The sequence below is a fragment of the Oryzias latipes genome, chromosome 2 (assembly GCF_053564925.1).
Source record: "Oryzias latipes strain Hd-rR chromosome 2, Olatipes_Hd-rR_3.1".
NCBI classification, from domain to species: Eukaryota; Metazoa; Chordata; class Actinopteri; order Beloniformes; family Adrianichthyidae; genus Oryzias; species Oryzias latipes.
In genome coordinates, this window is record NC_136238.1 from 34,058,477 (window position 1) to 34,076,981 (window position 18,505).

The window sequence follows — 18,505 nt, forward strand, 5'->3', positions numbered from 1 at the left end:
TTTACAAGACAGTTTTTCACAACTTTATGACAACAAATCCTTAAATTGTTCCATACAAGGAAACATTGACTAATATTTGTATTGATGCTGTTTTCCATCTGTGTTTTCAAACCTGCATCAAGAATTAGCTCATGTTTATTGATTCACTTTCTTTGGAAGTTTGGCTTCTCTGATGAACCACCAGAGGGCGACAGAGAACTGTTGATATTATTAACACAACAGTCAAAGAAATCAACATTTAGCACAAAGTGAACAAACTTAGGTCACGTGCTAACGTTCTGATTCTGTTGGAAAAGCCTTTTGTTTTGATTTCTTCAGAAATTTGGCTCAAAAAGACCAATGACAAATGAAACTCCAATAAAGTTGCTTTATAATGAGGAAATGAAATGTTATTTTTATTGAATTATGAAATGGAGACTCAGCTTCAGGTGATAAAAAAGGTTGGTGCTATTTCCAGTTTTAGAAAGAACATGCCTTCTGCACAGTTTGCAGTGAACGTTACTCATTTATGTCAGTTTTTAATGAACTGAAATACCTCCACACAGGAGACAACATTTAATTGTTGACAACATATTTACACTATTTTACACAGAAATACTTTAGACGTTTTACTTTTTGAACTTTTCTGTGATTTGTTTAATGAAAATAGCATCACCGTCACTGCCTGGACCTCTTTCTGGGTCCTAGTGCCCTAAAGGTTACAGCTCCTGGTTTCACAAGAAAAAAGTCCATTCTAGAGGCCACTCTGACGTCATCATCATCAAAGACAGCGTTACCTAGCAACCATACCAAGACCATAGCAGCTATAGAGGGAAACACAACAAACCATCAACGGCGGTTAAAGCAGTCAGACGTTTGTTCTGCAGCTCAGCAAAAATCTCTGCTTTAGGTTTTGGGGAGAAAAACAAAGGAAAACACACGGAGAAGGATTCTGCAAAGGAAATCCCAAGTTCTATTGGTAAGTCAGCGTCCTGGAAACATGCTTTGTTGGTTCTGAAGTGGCATGAATGCAGACTTAGATTGGTTTGTTTCCTTGGATTCTTCAGATGGATTCAAGCTGTAAATGTTGTCAGCATAAAGCAAGTTTGGACTAAACTAAAGCAGAAAGTGGCTTTGAAGATGGTCAGGAGAAATGAGGGCTTTTTTCAGGAATTCTTGGAAGAGGAGGACTTCTCCAAACAACCAGAATCTAGGAGGAGGTTTTTTCAGCATTGAGATCAGGATTTAGCATGAGCTTCAATCCCATTTTTGTTCAATCCAAATGTTTACCGTCATATTCAGGAGTTCAACTCTGAAAGCCACCATGACATCATAGACATTAAAGACCCTGTTACCTAGCAACCAAACACAACAAACTGTAGACTATTCAAACTGGACATTTTGGGGCAACAATTCTTTTCTAACTCAAGTTATTATGAAAAATCCAAATGATGGAATCAGATTGTGTAAAGGAAATGAGGATCTATTGGTGAGTCACAGTCCTGGAAACATGAGTTGTGCTCTGATGAAGACGCCTGATCCAAATGTGGATTTTTGAAATGTTCTTCATGAGATTCAAACTGATTGAAGCTTTGAATTAAAGGTGTCAACACATTTCTGCATTGGATTCATTCTGTTTCAGTGTCTAAGGTTGGTTTTGTGGCAGAAACCAAGTTTTTGTTGAACAGTAGCGTTTGAAAAAGCAGAAAGTGGCTTTGAAGATGGTCAGGAGAACTTCTTTGAAGAGGAGGACTTCTCCAAACAACCACAACCTTAGAGGAAGTTTTCTGAGCATTCATAGAATGCTTCACCTCCTTCTCTCTGTCCTGGATTCTCTGCTGGATTTGTTGCTGACTCTCCTCCAGCTCTCTCTGCTTCTCAGTCCTTTCTGCTGCAGCTGAGACTGTTTGATGTCCCTCATGTTCTTCCTCAGAGCAGAGAGAACAGATGCTCTTCTGATCAGAACATCTTCATCACCTCATCATGACGGAGCAGATGTTCTCCTGCAGGTTCTTGGAGGGTTCCAGTCTGTGTTTCTTCAATGCAGCTGCTTTCAAATGAGGCTGAAGGTCTTCCTCACAGGAAGAGGCCGGACAGCTCAAGCAGGACTTGATGGCTTTCAGTTTTCTTCCAGTGCAGACGTCACAGACCACATCTTCAGGTCCAGCAGAGCAGAGACCAGCAGCAGCAGCTTGGAGTCCGCTCTTCTTCAGCTGCTCCACTAAAGCTGCTGACATGACATTTTTCCCCAGAACAGGCCTCGGTGTGAAGGTCTTCCTGCACTGAGGACAGCTGTGGACGTTCTCCTCTGCATCCCACAGTCCGTGAAGACACTTCCTGCAGTAGCTGTGTCCACAGGGAACAGTCAGCGGATCCTTCAGCAGATCCAGACAGATGGAACAGCAGAAGCTCCATTCATCCAGATCCTTCTGCTCATTTGGCTGCAGAGTTCCAGTTGAAGAAGCTGCAGTTCTTTCTGCACTGAAGGTTTCCTCACAGCTTGTTTCCCTTCCAGACTCTGAACTTTCAAAGGTTTTGTCATCAGGAGGATTTCAGGATCAGAGTCCAGGACAGTCTGGGATTTCACTGAAGACTTTACTGCAACTCAGAAACATTTATTGGTTTAGCTGTCAGTCAAAGATCATGAAAGAGACAAAGTTCTTCATTTTATCAACAAATGTTGTGTTTTAGCAGAAACAGTCAGAAGTTATTTAATTTAAGACAGACTCTGGAACTATGAAGGGATATTTCTGACACTAAAATGAGAAAGAAAGACAGAAAAATCTTGATTTGTAATGATAGAATATTGATTGGATCCTGAAACAATGAAGTCCCGTTTCTATCCAGCTTAACAGCAGCAGGAAGTAGGAAAAAGGATGACGGTTCACCACAGTAGACTTAAAGCTCTAATGATAGAAAATGTCATTTTTGACTTGTTGACATTTTTCTTCAGAGAACATTTGCTGCATCAGGATGATTCTATGTTGAACTGTGTTTTATTTTGAAAGGAACTCATATCATCTTTTATTAAATGTAAAAATCAGTTTTATCGTTAGAAAAAATGCTGTTTTATCTTTACATTTCAAGGTTTCAATGTTTCAATGTTTTTGGATCCAAATCCTCATTGTAACATCAACAGAAATATAAAGCAGTCTGCTGTTTTTCTGCTCTGCTGCTCCTACTGGGTTTGGTCAGAGACAAACAAACCAGAACGGCTCCGTTAGTGTTGAAGGTTGACTCCTAATCTAACCTTTGACTGTAGAGACAGCTGGACAGTTTGGCCCCGCCCCCCAAACAGGAAGTACCTGCTTGCTCCATAAGCCAGAATCCCATAGACTTCTATAGAGAAATAACTGACTGATCTAGGGCGATAAAGATTATTTTATATAGTTTTTCATAGCAGGCCATAATGATATAGATCACCATATAAACCAAATATCTGTATTTGTCAAATGTGAACGCTCTGTTTCCCATCAGAGGAATGTATTATCATCAGCAGGTTGTTTAAATTTAAATGTTTATTTCCTATCAAACTTTAAATATAACAGATGCACTAAAGGACCATAATGCAACAGTTTTTCAGATGATTATTTATTTATCTTCTTCCGTTTGTTCCTTTCAGGGTTCACGAGGCTGATGGAGCCTATCCTGGCCACTTATTGGCGAAGGCAGGGGACGCTCTGGACAGGTTGCCAGTCTGTCACAGGGTCACAATCAGACACCCATTCACTCTCACTCTCACACCTAGGGACAATTTAGAGTTACCTATTAACCTATGAAGCATGTTTTTGGACGGTGGGAGGAAACCGGAGATCCCTGAGAGAACCCACGCATGCACGGGGAGAACATGCAGACTCTACACAGGTCCCCCATTGATGTTCTGCTTAAAGTCCCCCAGTCGGGACTTGAACCAGGGGGATTCTGGCTGTGAAGCGCTAACCACTGCACCACCGTGCAGCTTTTTCAGATGATTAAGAAAAGGCATCTATATTACAAACTAAACTGAAAATTAAAGCAAAATCTCTCAAGTTTCTATGGAGAACATGAATAATACAGAACACCAAACTGATCAGTTCCATTTAAAAACAAAACGTTAATACTGTCAGGGTTCTGACTTTTTCCTTAAGAGAAAAACCACACAGGAGATGAGAGCTTTTGCTAGACTTCTGCAGAAGGAGAATCAGTCTGTGACAGCGCAAACTGTCACAGAGGAGTTCTGTCATGACTAGAACGCGGAGGAAGACCCAGATGCTGAAAACCCAGAAGGCAGAGGCAGGTGAGTGAAGAAGTTTTTATTTTCTTAATGTTTCTTGCGGTTGTTGATGGTGTAGTGGGTAATCGTGGGTGTGGCTCTCGAGTGCAGATCCAGAATTTCCAGAGCGGGAGCGAGACAATGTTCGTGGGCAGGATCTTGAAGCCTGGTGTGGCGTGGTGATCTTGATAAGCGTGGACGCTCGGTGGCGTAGCCGTGGTCTAGATGAGGACAGCGGCTGTGGCTCTCAGTGGCAGGAAACGTCAGCGGTAGAAGGCTGAGGCTGTAGCTGCTCCGGATGGTGAACTCAGGTGACTCTCGTGGCGTGATAAGGTAACCTGAGTGCAGAGGACAAGACAAGGTTAACTTAGTGCAGAGACTAAGGGGCCAGACGTAGCACTTCAGGAGACAAAGGCACCGTCAGGGTTAACGGACTGGCGATGATTGCTGGAGCTGGGTCTCCTTAAGAAGAGCAGAGGCTTGATGAGGTGAGTAGTCACAGCTGAGGGAGATGAGCAGCAGCTGCTGGAGGGGGAGGAGTCTGACAGGCCACCATGACAAGTTCTCCCATCCTAGTGCATGGAGCCTTCCTTTATTGAAAACTGAAGGTTGCAGACATGAATGTGGGTCATTTAATCAGAAACAACAAGAACATCCTATTCTGGCATAATCAGAGCTTTTCAGGTCATTGTTTTCTTACTGAAAGATAGAAATGAGACAAACATATTATGGAGATTATAGTGTGCACGCAAATGATAATTATATAACTCTAACATCCCTCCCTTTTTATCATTTCAAACACGTCATAAGTAAACACTACAAGGGGAAGGTACAAACGTGAAAAATGTTATTATTTTTTTTTTGTTTTTATTTTATTTTTATTTTAATTTTTTTATTTTTTTTAGAACAGGGCATCAAACATCATCATTTCACCACTTGCTTTTGGCACTTTCAGTGAGAGATTCATACGATGCCTCTGACGTAGGAGTATTCACATGGGGAGGGGTCCTCTTCAGCTTGTTGGACAAGCTGGTAACGAATGAAAGCCTGTGTGGTAGCCTTTGCGATTATGGACATGACACAAGGCAGAGCGCATGTTGTAAAAAGACAAAACATGCACAAAACGATGAGTATAGGGGTCAATTTCAGCAGGAGGTGCCACCATGGGCCTGTGGTCAGCCAGGACCAGATGTCACTGGTGGGACTGGCGCCAGGAGTTTGTTGTTTGGAGAAGTCCTCCTCTTCCAAGAATTCCTGAAAAAAGCCCTCATTTCTCCTGACCATCTTCAAAGCCACTTTCTGCTTTAGTTTGGTCCAAACTTGCTTTATGCTGATCTCTGGAGACGACGAGACGGCCCACAGAGACGAAGTCCTGAAACTGTCCAGGTGGTGTCAGGCTAATAACCTCATCCTGAACACCACCAAGACCAAGGAGATCATCCTGGACTTCAGGAAGAACAGAGCAGATCCACCCCCACTCTACATCGATGGAAACTGTGTGGAGAGGGTCCACAGCTTCACCCTCCTGGGCACCACCATCTCTGCTGACCTCACAGGGTCTAACAACACCATCAGGAAGGCTCAGCAGCGCCTGCACTTCCTGAGAAGACTCAGGAAGAACAATGTGAACCAGGAGCTGCTGGTAACCTTCTACCGCTCAACCATTGAGAGCATCCTGTCCTCCTGCATCACAGTGTGGTTCTCCCACTGCACTGAAGCAGAACGGCAGAGCCTCCAGAGAGAGCGGTAAAGACAGAAGAGGATCATCGGCTGCCCCCTCCCCTCACTGAAGGACATCTACCAGTCATGCTGCCTCAGCAGAGTGACTGACATCATCACTGACTCCACCCATCCTGCTTTCTCTCTGTTAGAACTGCTGCCCTCTGGAAGGAGGTACAGGTCCATCAGAACCAGGACAAACAGACTAAGGAACAGCTTTTTTCCACAGGAAATCACCATACGGAATACACACACTTCCACCAACTACACCTACTCTGACTTTTTACAAATGCTAAATCTCTGACTACTACGTAAGGGTTAATGGCCGACGAAGTGTGCGGTTACTACTTTTTAACGCACGCCGTGGAAGCCTGAACCGTCCGACCGTGCTTTCTCGAAGTGCGTTAAAAAGTAGTAACCGCACACTTCGAAGGCCATTAACCCGCTTATACCATGGTCATTTACAAAAAAAAATATTTTTCAATCAGTTTTAGTACTTTATTCTTGTTTTTTGTTCAGTTTAGATCACTTTTTCACAAAAAGCTGACTATTTTTTAAGTGTTGCTGCGCGTTGTCATGACTACAAGTTCAGGTGCGGAGCCTGCACTGTAGCGGAAAAATGTAGGATCATATGGTGATCGTCATGATAAAATAATCAAATCATTGTGCACCTTACCGCTAGTTATTGTCCAGATGATGAAGCAAAGTGTGTTAAAGAAACAAATACACAAGTAGCTTCCAAGATTTTATTATAAGAAATCTCTAACAGTAAAGCTGAAAATTAGCTGTCAACAACAACAACAAAAACGGTTTTATTAATTAATAAGTTATTTTACATCGAGCCTGTTAACTTTGAACCGAACAAAAAAGTCGGCTTTAGGAAGACAGAATTATTCATTTAAAATTAAATTCAACATTGCCATTAATCGTAAAATTTGACAGAGATACTGGCATGTCCATCATATTGCTGTTCGAAGGACCGATATTTTGTTTTTGTGGACCCTGACCACTGCTTGTGGCGACGTTGCGGGACGACAAAATGTTGCTCCATTCTCTCCTCTCCTGGAGTGACGGAGCCCAGTAAGCCTGCAGGCTGCTTTCACAGCGGTGCCCCGTCACAGACATGATCTGGCGTGATTCCAGACCGGCGTCTGAGAGTCGACCCACAGCCATGCTCCGCAGGCTGTGGTTTGTGTAAATCTGCGACAGACCCACCTTAAAAAAAACAATCATAAACATGCAGGCAATTTACAAAAGAGGAAGAGAGGTTTGACAAAACAGGGCTATGTAGATGCACAGACCTCTTCACTAATTTTTTTTAGCATTGCTCCCAGGTAGTTGACACCCATCGGTTCCCTGGAGTACCAAACCTCAGCTGCTGCAGTGACGGAGCGCTTCGGATGCAGATAAAAAGATTTTGCATCTGGGGGACATTTAGAGATGTATTTCTTGAAACTTTGTATTGGGCACAGAGGATCCCCGAGTCTTGCAAACATAAAACCTCTTAGGTTTTGCTTGTGTGGGTCGTTTGGAGTTTTGTGGTTTTTAGTGTCCGGATTATGTGATAGGCTGAGGTATTCCGCGCCTGCCTCGTCTCTGTGGATGCTGAAAGATGCCATGGTCAGCTCACGGCACCCCTCCCTCCCACGTCGAGCCAAACACAGCTGGATGTCAAACCACACCTTTCTGACGAGGCCGAGGGGCGTGTCGGGAGACAGCGCAGATGAACATCTGATTTTCTCCAGGTCCGACTCAGGAATACGAGGATGGTGGGAGCTGGTGTCTTTCCCACTCTTTCTGTAGCGCTTCATTATTGCCTTAAAAACCGCATTGCTGCTCTTGAACACGGTGTCGCTGATGATGTTGACGTCTCTTAGGTGGCGATTGATGCCAGCTCTCAAGCTCCTCAGACTGGCAACACTGTACTCTCCTCCTTCCTTAGTTGACTGAACAGACGCATAAAAAAGCCGCAGACTCTCATTGAGAGTGGTGGCAGTGTAGTTTTCAAAGTTAATATCCATGTTTTTTTGAGCCAGGAAGTCTCGAAATATATTAACTGCCCATTTCGTGATTTTCTTTGTGTTTATCTCATCCTTGTCATCTTCCAAAAAGTTCAATTCTTCCGGTGACACTTCCTTGTGTCTCCTCTCCCTCTTATGATGTTCTTGTCTCTCTTTCTCTGTGGCTGCATCCCAGTCATCAAAATTATCAAATTCACCGAACAAGTTAAAAGAAACAACGAAATCACTCATCTTTTGCTGTGTTGTTGTAAACTGTGAAATAACGTCTTTTAACGTATGTTTTAAGTTTATTCTAGCGCAGTGATATGTGACCGGAACTTCTTTTTTCACCGTGCGGTTATCAGGTTTTAACGCATACCCAGCAGCCAATCAGAATCGAGTATTCACCCGGACCATGGTATAAATATGAGTAACCCCACCTCAAAGAAAATTCTTCCATGTAACGAAATATAATCGAATTAGTCGAACTCAATTTTATCAAGAAAGGCAAAGGAAAAAGATCATGCAACAGAAATCTAAAGCCAGATTCAAACTCAGAACCTCTGTATCATAAACCTGCTAACTAATCCACTGAGCTAACACTTCAGTGTTAAAATGAGGCCGCCAGTATTAACAAATAGATTCCTTATTTCTATGAAATGAGGCTCGTCATGTATCGTCTTATTGGGAGAAACCGAGTTGAAACGATTTCATGCCACAGTTTCGTTTTTTACGTGAAAAAACGAACTAAAGATTTCACTTTTGAAAAGTCGAAGGATTTGAAGGACTAAAAGTCAAACCAGGCATTAGACGAAGGAGTTGAACATTTTATTAGTTGAATGGTTAAAATAGGTGAAAAATTGTAGCCGTCAGACGGCAAAAAGAATAAAGAGAAACAGGAAAACAGCATTCAACAGCATGCCCCTTACTTGAACTCAATTATTTTGGATTACTGGAGTTATAGGGGAAACTATTAATACATTTTGTGTTAGGTCAATTGAATGTAGATACAATCTTTTAAAATAAATATTTTTAAATAAAACAAACAGAATTTTATTGTGTTACATGAAAGAGGGGCTTGAATCATTTTTTTGAGTGATACATAAAAAAAATTGCACCATTCAAATTTTCCTCCCCTCTGTTCTCTTTCTTCCTCATACAATTCACAATGACACAAAATGTGCTCCACTGATTCTTCCCCTTTCCTGCAATCACAACTGCTGTGACAAAGGTGAATCAAATGCACAGGCTCAACGTGGGCGGGGTTAACATTCCACAGCGTGTTCACATTCCTCTGCGTTCCAGCATTCCACTATGTTGACCCATTCTGCAGGCTGCAGCCAGGGCTTACTCTCGCGCTCCGCCACCGTGGGTCAGGCTTGTGAAATTGAAATAACTCATTGACATCATCAGCCAAGTTCACGTCCTGTTCCCTCTTCTCCAGTTTGGTCGAACATTTATTTTTTTCAAGAAAGACTAGTCACACACAAATATTGTTTGTGAAAACTGTCCATTTCTCCTTTATTCGCCAGCAAAGTTTAAAAAAGGAGTCTTTTGCCGTTATCGACATGATAATATGAGCGACAGATAACACTCCAGACCAGCTGGTGGCGCTAAAGCACCATGACGCTGTTAGCCAAACAAAGTAGAAGAACAGCACGAGGCGCTAGCAGCGTTAGCTTGTGTTGAGAGGTCGGTGGTGTTTTGTTGGGACGTTTGTGAGGTTTTTGGACAGAAAGGACGATACGTGGTTCGTGTGGAACTCTCAGCATTTTCCAAAGTGTCGTAAATGAGTGAAGAAGTGTTGAACGGAAAGACAACGTGGATTGCTGTGATTGTGAGACTAGCAGATGATCGATCGGAGCTGCAGTGAAGAGGACGGCGGTGTTTGTGGGAGTTGGAGCTGAAGATCGGAGCAGGAACCATGTCTGCAGAACCTCAGGAAGGTTCTGTCAGAGAACAACTTTCTGCTGCTGAAGGAACCATCGTCCAGAACGAGGAGGAACACTGTCGTCAGCGCAGACTGCTGGATAGCAGCTGGAACCCGCAGCTGCAGCTACACATAGTTGGTATGTGATTAAACATTTTAAATTCTTTGGATTTGAATGATTATTTGTCACTGGAAAGGGATTGTTGCAGTCTCGTCCTGCTTTCGCAGATTCAGGTGGTTCTGGACGTCCAAAAATGAAATGTGCAGAAATGAAAAGACACACAAGAGTCTGGATGAATTTTCAAGCCTTTTCCAAAAGGGGAGAGGTGGAGAAACACGACCTGTTAGGCTCTGTGGCTGTCCTCTCTCTCTGTCCTCAAGGCTAAAAGGCTTTTTTATTATTCAGTAAGGGAAGATGTAAACATACTAGATACGTCATTAGAATGGTGTGTTTTTGTCTAGTCTGCATTGCAGGTGTAGTGGCTCCATAAACACTCCAGTACAGAAAGAAAACAGACCAAAATTTATAAATGCATGACAGAAAAATAAACTTCCTGGTTGAGTGAACGTCAAAATGAAAAACAAAAAGACAAAGACGCCCCCTGCTGGTTCATCCGCGCTGTGATTAAAAAATCCCACACCATCACAGCTCTAACCATAAAGTGGAAGAGAGAGCATCAAGACAACTAAGCTGGCGCATTGAGGAACTGAGTGAGGAACTTTACAACTGCACAGGCGCAATTCTAACCGAGTAATCCCGCATTTTACAACTACCTTCTATCCTAACTGAGCGGTGATCCTACAAGGTCAATTCCCCTTTGCACGCTTGCTTGGGTTTGCGTGCAGTGTTAAGGGGTGCTTTCGTCACTTGGGGGGTGGTGTTCAGGGGGTGTGTTTGTCACTTGGGGGCAGTAACCTTTCTGGTTGATCTGATTGGCCGAAATTTGCTGGTCAAATCTGGCAAAGCAGCGGGCGGGACTTTCTTATTGAAGCTGTATAGAAAAAAAACGGTGGCTGTAACGTGAATTAAAACGTTAACAGATGCAGTGATTTAACATGAAAAAAACTTACAGCACAGAAAAAACCGCTGCACTTTCTTACCCTGGTCTTAGGCCGTTAGTTAAGGTTTTAATCGACGTTACATCCGCCATTTTTTTTATTAAAGCATCTAACACAAACAGGAGTGGCAAACAAGTTTGATACAAAGAGCCGAAATTTCTATCTGTGAGTCAAAGAGCCACACCACACACTGACCTGCCAGACACAAACACACAGTTAAAGCCATATTATTTACCAAATATTCCTCTCCTTACTATACAGCAGCACTGGACTAAACAGCCCAGTTTCAGTTATGGGTGTTTTTTCTTAACATGGAAACATACCGGTAAAATGCTGGTGTGTGTTTTCAAAAGGCAGCGGGAGCAAAACTGAGTTTGTTGCTAAGTTGCTCCTCAGCAACAGAGGTTGTTTGCTAACCACGCCCACGTTCTTTATGTCAGTATTCAGTGTTTTTCATTATGTTCAGTTCCGGCCATGGATGCATGCATTCAATTTTCACAGTATTTCATTGAAAAACAGGCAAGTTTAAGAGTATATGGCGTTCAATCACTGCCATAAAGTGAAAGGGCGTAAAGACAACTGAGCGGGTGTATTCAGGAACAGAGTGAGGAACCTATCTCAAAAACGCCCCCTTAACCCCGCCCTCAAACACAGGCGAGCGTGCAAAGGGGAAGTGAACACTGCAGGATCACCGCTCAGTTACGATTGCAGACGTGCTGTTGTAAAATGCGGGGTCACTCGGTTAGAATTGCGCCTGCTGTTGTAAGGTTCTCTCACTCAGTTCCGGAATACACCTGCTCAGTTGATTTTGCGTTCTTTCACTTTATGGCAGCCATGAAACGCCATAATAGTACACCACTTATAGCGAGCTCATTGCGCGGACAGCATTTCAAATCTACAATTTATAATTGCCACATTGTTTCCATGGTTGCTTCCTATTGACGCCTGAGAAGTTGTAAGATGATTGATAAAAATCCCAAGGAAGAGGTTTCGTTTGCATTTGGTCCTCAAGGTGCTCTTTTTTTGAAAATTCAAGATGGCGGCCTCTTCCTGGGATCAAAGGTCGATGAAACTCCAGAGGTGATTGTAGACTTAAAGTAATGGCATGAGCATGATATTTTGTGAAAATCACAAGGAAATAAAGTTAGTTATTTATTAATGTGGAAATACATGAAAATCTCCTCAGATTATTGTACAAAATGGCTGCCAAACCGTAGGTCATGTTGCCATCCCATAATGATCATAAAACTTATGTTGTAGTCCAAAGCCTTGTTAGCATTTCTACGTTTGAATGGTGTCTCCAGCGAAAAGTATGTTGAAGCTGTAATAAATGAAGTGCTTACCCCTCCCTTACTCTGTTAGTGGTTGGGAGGTAAACGGGGCACAGACAGCTTTCCATTGCAGCCTGTTGAATAGCGGCTCTGGTCTTGCTACCGCGTTAAGAGTGACCCAGCTCACCCATACTTCCTTTTCCTGTTCTCATGCCGTCTTCCTCTATGCCCCACAACGGCACATTAGGCATACCACCTCATAGGGCGCCCCCTACACTTTGGAGAAAATTTAATACTTGTAAGCGCGCCTTATGAGCCGCGTTTACATGGGCAAAAGTAATCGGAATGAACGCCTGATCGGAAAGAAAATGCGTCATGTAAACGCGCCGTTCGGAATAGTCTGCCCCGGTCAGACTCATTCGGATCAGAATTTCTTTCCGATCGAGATAGGTGGGTTATGCCGATCGTTTATCCGATCGTGGAGCATGTAAACGGTCATTCCGATCGTGTGTCACCACTGCTCTGGTTTACGTCACGCATAGACGGTGTTTCGCTGAGAGAAAGCCTTGGAGCTCATACGGGACCGGCCAGCTGCTCTGCGGACGCCCCGTGCAAAGCGCCGCTCCGCTCTCGCCCCGCTGGCTCTCCCCTCTCTTACACCCCTTACGAAGGGAATGCGGGGAAGGGGCGCTTCGTACCCCCCGACGCTCACTCGGTCCACTGGCACCCGAGTGAGCAGAGCAGCTGGATTAATAATTTTGTGTCGGGGGGGGGCTTTTTTACGTGTGCGTTTTGTTGTTTTGTTATGTCTGGGAGAATTCAGACTGCGAGCCGTCCCGCCGCTCTGGGTTAGCGGCTGCAGGACTCAGGAGGAACCGTGTTCGAACAGAGCTCGGGCCGCTAGCTCACAGAGTGGCTTTGGGGCGGTCTATGTGAACTTTTCAGAGCAGAAATAAATGTCACTCAGTCCTTAGAAAGCTGCAGATTGCTGCGTTTCTCGCACGGTCCTGGATTTTGTGTCAGGCTAATGATGTTAGCCCGTGTTAGTCTGTCCTAAGCTTTCGTCCAGCTTAATTCTTCCACAAAAAAAGCACTGACCACACAGATTAAATATAACGATGAGCGAACAGGCAATTCATAATATTCATGACATTAATAAAAGCACGTTTGGAAGATCGTCTCCAATGTTACCGAGCTGCTGCATAAATGTCTGTGGAAGCGGTTTGTTTACAACGGGACCTAGTTCCTCATCCGGGTGATTTACACTACTGCGCATGCCCAAATGATTCATTCCGAACGAGAGTATGAGCCATGGGAACGTTTGTTCTAATCGGAAAAAGGTTTTCTGTGCCCATGTGCACGGGTGAATTTTAACCCGACCATTGATCCGATCAAGATATTCTGCCCATGTAACCGCGGCTATGGTCGTGAAAGAAATACAGTAAGATGACATTAAAGACCTGTTTGCACCATTTATGAATTACTTTTCTGCAATTTCATTTTCTTTGAGAGGGTATTAAATAAATTATTAAGACAACATTTTTTTATTATCTTCAGCTGGTTCAGCCTACAGGTTATTGACTGACACAGCTCTCCTCATAGTGGGGAGGTGTAGGGGGGGGGGGCACAGTGTTTTGCTGCTGTGCTAAAGAAAACAGAAGCAACTTCTTTAAAAAAAGCACTTTATTGACAATAGCCGCGTTTACATGGGCAAAAGTAATCTGAATGAACGCCTGATCGGAAAGAAAATGCGTCATGTAAACGCGCCGTTCGGAATACTCTGCCTTGATCACTCATTCGGATCAGAATTTCTTTCCGATCGAGATAGGTGGGTTATACCGATCGTTTATCCGATCGTGGAGCATGTAAACGGTCATTCCGATCGTGTGTCACTGCTGTTCTGGGTTACGTCACGCATAGACGGTGTTTGGCTGAGAGAAATCTTTGGAACGCATATGGGACCAACTGAATGCTCTGCAGACGCCCCGTGAAAAGCGCCGCTCCGCTCTCGCCCCGCTGGCTCTCCTCTCTCTTTCACCCCTCACAGGGGAGATTCGGAGGAGGAGCGCTTCGTGCCCCCCGACGCTCACTCGGTCCACTGGCACCTGAGTGAGCAGAGCAGCTGGATTAATAATTTTGTGTCTGAGGGGGGGGAAGTTTTGTTTCGTGTGCGTTTTGTTGTTTTGTTATGTGTGGGAGAATTCAGACTGCGAGCCGTCCCGCCGCTCTGGGTTAGCGGCTGCAGGACTCAGGAGGAACCGTGTTCGAACAGAGCTCGGGCCGCTAGCTCACAGAGTGGCTTTGGGGCAGTCTGTGTGAACTTTTCAGAGCAGAAATAAATGTCGCTCTGTCCTTAGAAACTGTTCAAACAACGTGGATTTGTGTTTCCAGTTGTGTCCCGACAAAATAAAGCCTGCTGTTATTTTCACACATTTACGTGCAGCCAAGATGCAGATTGCTGCGTTTCTCTCACAGTCCTGGATTCTGTGTCCATCAAGGCTAATGATGTTAGCCCGTGTTAGCCTGTCCTAAGCTTTCTCCAGCTTAATTCTTCCACAAAAAAGCACTGACCACACAGATTAAATATAACGATGAGCGAACAGGCACTTCATAATATTCATAACATTAATAAAAGCACGTTTGGAAGATCGTCTCGTATGTTACAGAACTGCTGCATGTATGTGGCAGCTGTTTGTTTACAACGGGACCTATTTCCTCATACGGGTGATTTTACACAACTGCGCATGCCCATATTATTCATTCCGAACGAGAGTGTGAGCCATGGGAACGTTTGTTCTAATCGAAAAAAGGTTTTCTGATCCCATGTGCACGGGTGAATTTTAACCATTGATCAGATCAAGATATTCTGCCCATGTAACCGCGGCTAATGTTACCACTAAGTTTACATTACAAACAATGGTCCTGCAGGGGCTTCTTCTCAAACATTTTGGAGATTGTGTTGTTGATGAGCAGTCACAGGTGGTAGGTTATATTTTAGAAGGGTTTCTTGGATTTTGTGTTTAAACTAAGGAATTACATTATTTAAAGTAAAATTGTAAATTTTCCATATTCTGACTGAGTCTATTCAAATTTTTATTGGTGCTTAACAACACACAAGTCCTCAAAACATATAAAAGGGCCTCTTGTGTTTCTGCAGTCTTCCCCCAGCACTGGAGTACTGAAGAGGAGGATCCCTGCAACCAGCAGAGGAACTTCAGAGTGGAACAAGAGGAACCACAACATCCACATTATAATGTGGAACCGGAGGATCCAGAACCTCCATATTTTAAAGAGGAATTGCAGGAACCAGAACCTCGACATTATAAAGAGGAACAGGAAAAACAAGTACCTCTATATTATAAAGAGGAGCTAAAGGAACAAGAACCTCCACAATTTGAAGATGAACAGGGGGTACCAAGACCATTACAGATTAAAGAGGAGCCAGATGACCTCTTCATCAGTCAGGATGAAGATCAGCTAGATCTGAAGCAGGAGACTGATACCTTGATGGAGATTCCTACTAATGAGGAAGATGAGAACAGTGAAGCAGATCTAAACAGTCAGCAAAGCTTTAATGTAACTGATAGTCAGGATGAAGAAGGAAACCAACATGAAGAATCAACATCAACTACAGATGAAGAGACATACCCACAGAACAGAGATCAGAGGAAGAGGAGGGACAGAAGTCATGTCCAAAGTGTGGACAGCTCTCACATGTCAGAGACTCAGTGTAAATTTGATGTTAGAAAAAATCCAAAGAAGGCCAGTTTGGACAAGAAATGTAAACAATCTCCAAATGAAGAAATACTTTCTTCTTCCATATCCGGTGAAAACTCAAGAATAATTTCTAACCCGTCTGACTACATGGAAACTGGGTCTGATGAAAGATGTTACATCTGTAAAGAATGTGGTGAAAGCTTTTCTAACAAATCTCTGTTCAGAATTCACACAAGAATCCATGCAAAAGATAAGAAATTTTCTTGTAAAGAATGTGAGAAAAATTTTAGTCAAATATCTCATCTCAAAACACACATGAGAACTCACACAGGAGAGAAGCCTTTTTCTTGTAAAGAATGTGATAGAAGTTTTATTACTCTATCTGATCTCAAAAGACACACGAGAACTCACACAGGAGAAAAGCCTTTTTCTTGTAAAGAATGTAAACAAAGTTTTAATCAAATATCTAGTCTCAAAAGACACATGAGAACTCATACAGGAGAGAAGCCTTTTTCTTGTAAAGAATGTGATAAAAGTTTTAGACGTATATCTAGTCTCAAAACACACATGATGATTCACACAGGAGAAAAGGCTTTTTCGTGTAAAGAATGTAAAAAGAGTTTTAGTGATTTATATTGTCTTAAAAGGCACATGAGAACTCATACAGGAGAAAAGCCTTTTTTCTTGTAAAGAATGTGATTCAAGTTTAAGTTGCAGATCTAGTCTTAAGACACACATGAGAACTCACAAGACTTTTTCTTGATCAACAATAGCTGCGTTTACATATTAGGTTTTCATCTCTACATCAAAAGCAAAAAAAGTAATGGATCAATAAGTTTCAATTTCTGTGTAATGATACTAGACGATGAGTTTTACTGCTGAAAAATATGTACAACTATTTCACAAAATAAATTGTTTTAGATGTACCTGCAAATAGAAATGAGTTGTTTTGTGTCATTAGAGCTTAATCTTGAAGGTCTTCATTATGGGTGAAATGTTTTGTATACATCTTTAATTCTAACACTTAATGTGATCAGTGAACATTTAATAAATATTTAAACACAGTCGTGGCTGCAGTATATACTTTGTTAGGTCAAGTAACCATTTAGTAGAGATAAGTATTGTGAAGATTATATATATGGTACTTCTCTTATTGATATTGCTTGCAATCCTTTATTCCTATTGTTACTTTTCTGTGTAAAAACAAGGATGGAGTAAAATTACATAATGCCTAAGGACCCAGTGAGGGTCCTTAGGCAAGACCCTTAACGCTACCGCCTCCCGGTTTCGGCTGCAGCTCACTGCTCCCCAAGGGAATGAGTCAAATGCGGAGAAAGAATTTCCCTTCGTGGGATAAAATACAGTGTGTTACAGGCACAGCCCTCTGCTTTGCTCTCACCCTGTTGCGTTTCACTTCAGTTAATTTCCTGATGATGTTCACCTGGGACTGCAGCTTCATCAGCTGTGACTGGCAGTCTGCTGGTCATGTGGTGCTCCTCTACCAGGAAGCCGGAGCCTATTAAAGCACACCTGGGAGCTGAGCCTGGCAGAGTCTGGTGAACTGTCTCTGGCTGACACTCACTGCGATCCTGACTCTCTTTTGGCTGCATGCTTCTGACTAAGCTGTTTTCCTCAGGTACGTGGTGGGAGGTTGTGATCAGGCAAGTTTGGGGCCCCATACATTTTCACACGCAGGCTGAACTTTGTTAGACACACCAGGTAAGGGGTTGGTGCCATTTCTTGTAATGTTTTGTATGTTTGTATTTAGACTAGTTAGGTAGTATTGTTGTTCTTTTGATTTATAGGTTTAGTTGCAGAGTTAGGCCTGGTTTTGTTATATTGAGTTTATTTATTTGGCACGACCCAAACGTCACTTCCTCCTCACCATACTCACCATCATGTGTGCATCTACAAGGTTCCCTGAAGCGGTCCCTTTGAGGAGAATAACAGCTAATGTTATTACTAAGGCTTTGGTGAAGTTTTTCTCTGTGTTTGGTCTACCAAAAGTAATACAAACAGATCAAGGCACTAACTTCACGTCCAAGGTTTTTAAAGAAGTATTAAAAGGATTGAATATCCGTCATGTCACATCTAGTTCCTATCATCCGGAGAGCCAAGGAGCACTAGAACGATTTCAACAAACACTGAAACCAATGGTCCGCAAGCATTGTCTGGCTTCTCGTATGAGTTGGGATGAGTCTTTCCCCTTCCCTTTGCCCTTCCCTTTTTGATGTTTGCTGCTCGTGGAGCAGTACAGGAGTCTCTGGGATTCAGCCCTGCTGAATTAGTGTTTGGACATCAGGTCAGAGGATCACTACAGATTCTACTGGAGAGATTAGTGGATCTTGAGAAGCCTATTCGACATCTCCCTGAGTATGTAGTAGAGTTACGAGAGCGACTAAAAAAAGCATGTTCCCTCGCTCGTGACACTCTAGCCTCCTCTCAGGAAAAGATGAAAGGACACTTCGACAGAAAAACAGTGGTTCGCTCCTTTCAGCCCGGTGATAAAGTCCTACTTCTCTTACCTATACTCGGTTCTGCGTTGTCTACCATGTTTTCTGGTCCATACATAGTTGAG

The 18,505-nt window shown here is 43.0% G+C and overlaps 3 protein-coding genes and 2 long non-coding RNA genes across 5 annotated transcripts in view; 2 read left to right on the forward strand and 3 right to left on the reverse strand.

The window, feature by feature from the left end:
- Nucleotides 1–18,505, reverse strand: part of LOC144987317 (uncharacterized) — a 406,167-nt gene that overhangs the window by 351,981 nt on the left and 35,681 nt on the right. The window lies entirely within an intron of this gene.
- The window catches only part of LOC144986688 (NLR family CARD domain-containing protein 3-like), a 520,304-nt gene that overhangs the window by 328,708 nt on the left and 173,091 nt on the right, over nt 1–18,505 (reverse strand). The window lies entirely within an intron of this gene.
- Nucleotides 1,449–5,034, forward strand: LOC144988542 (uncharacterized). The gene is made up of 3 exons (XR_013652472.1): nt 1,449–2,466; nt 3,602–4,255; nt 4,343–5,034. It is a non-coding gene; the product is annotated as an uncharacterized LOC144988542 (long non-coding RNA).
- On the reverse strand, nt 5,195–8,202 carry LOC144990536 (uncharacterized). Its single transcript, XM_078944058.1, has 3 exons — nt 7,252–8,202; nt 6,899–7,165; nt 5,195–5,290 (listed from the first exon to the last, which is right to left on the reverse strand). Exons 1-3 carry the CDS (start codon nt 8,200–8,202, stop codon nt 5,195–5,197), a joined length of 1,314 nt encoding a protein of 437 aa, XP_078800184.1.
- On the forward strand, nt 8,716–16,992 carry LOC144988419 (uncharacterized). The gene is made up of 2 exons (XR_013652339.1): nt 8,716–10,019; nt 15,368–16,992. It is a non-coding gene; the product is annotated as an uncharacterized LOC144988419 (long non-coding RNA).

What these genes read in the sequence shown, in the direction of transcription:
- LOC144990536 (XM_078944058.1), bottom strand. Translation starts at nt 8,202, where the DNA reads ATGAGTGATTTCGTTGTTTCTTTTAACTTGTTCGGTGAATTTGATAAT. An exon ending in TAAAAAAAATTAGTGAAGAG is followed by an intron (nt 7,166 to 7,251) that starts GTCTGTGCATCT and finishes GTTTTTTTTAAG; the next exon opens with GTGGGTCTGTCGCAGATTTA. An exon ending in GCAATATGATGGACATGCCA is followed by an intron (nt 5,291 to 6,898) that starts GTATCTCTGTCA and finishes ATAATCGCAAAG; the next exon opens with GCTACCACACAGGCTTTCAT.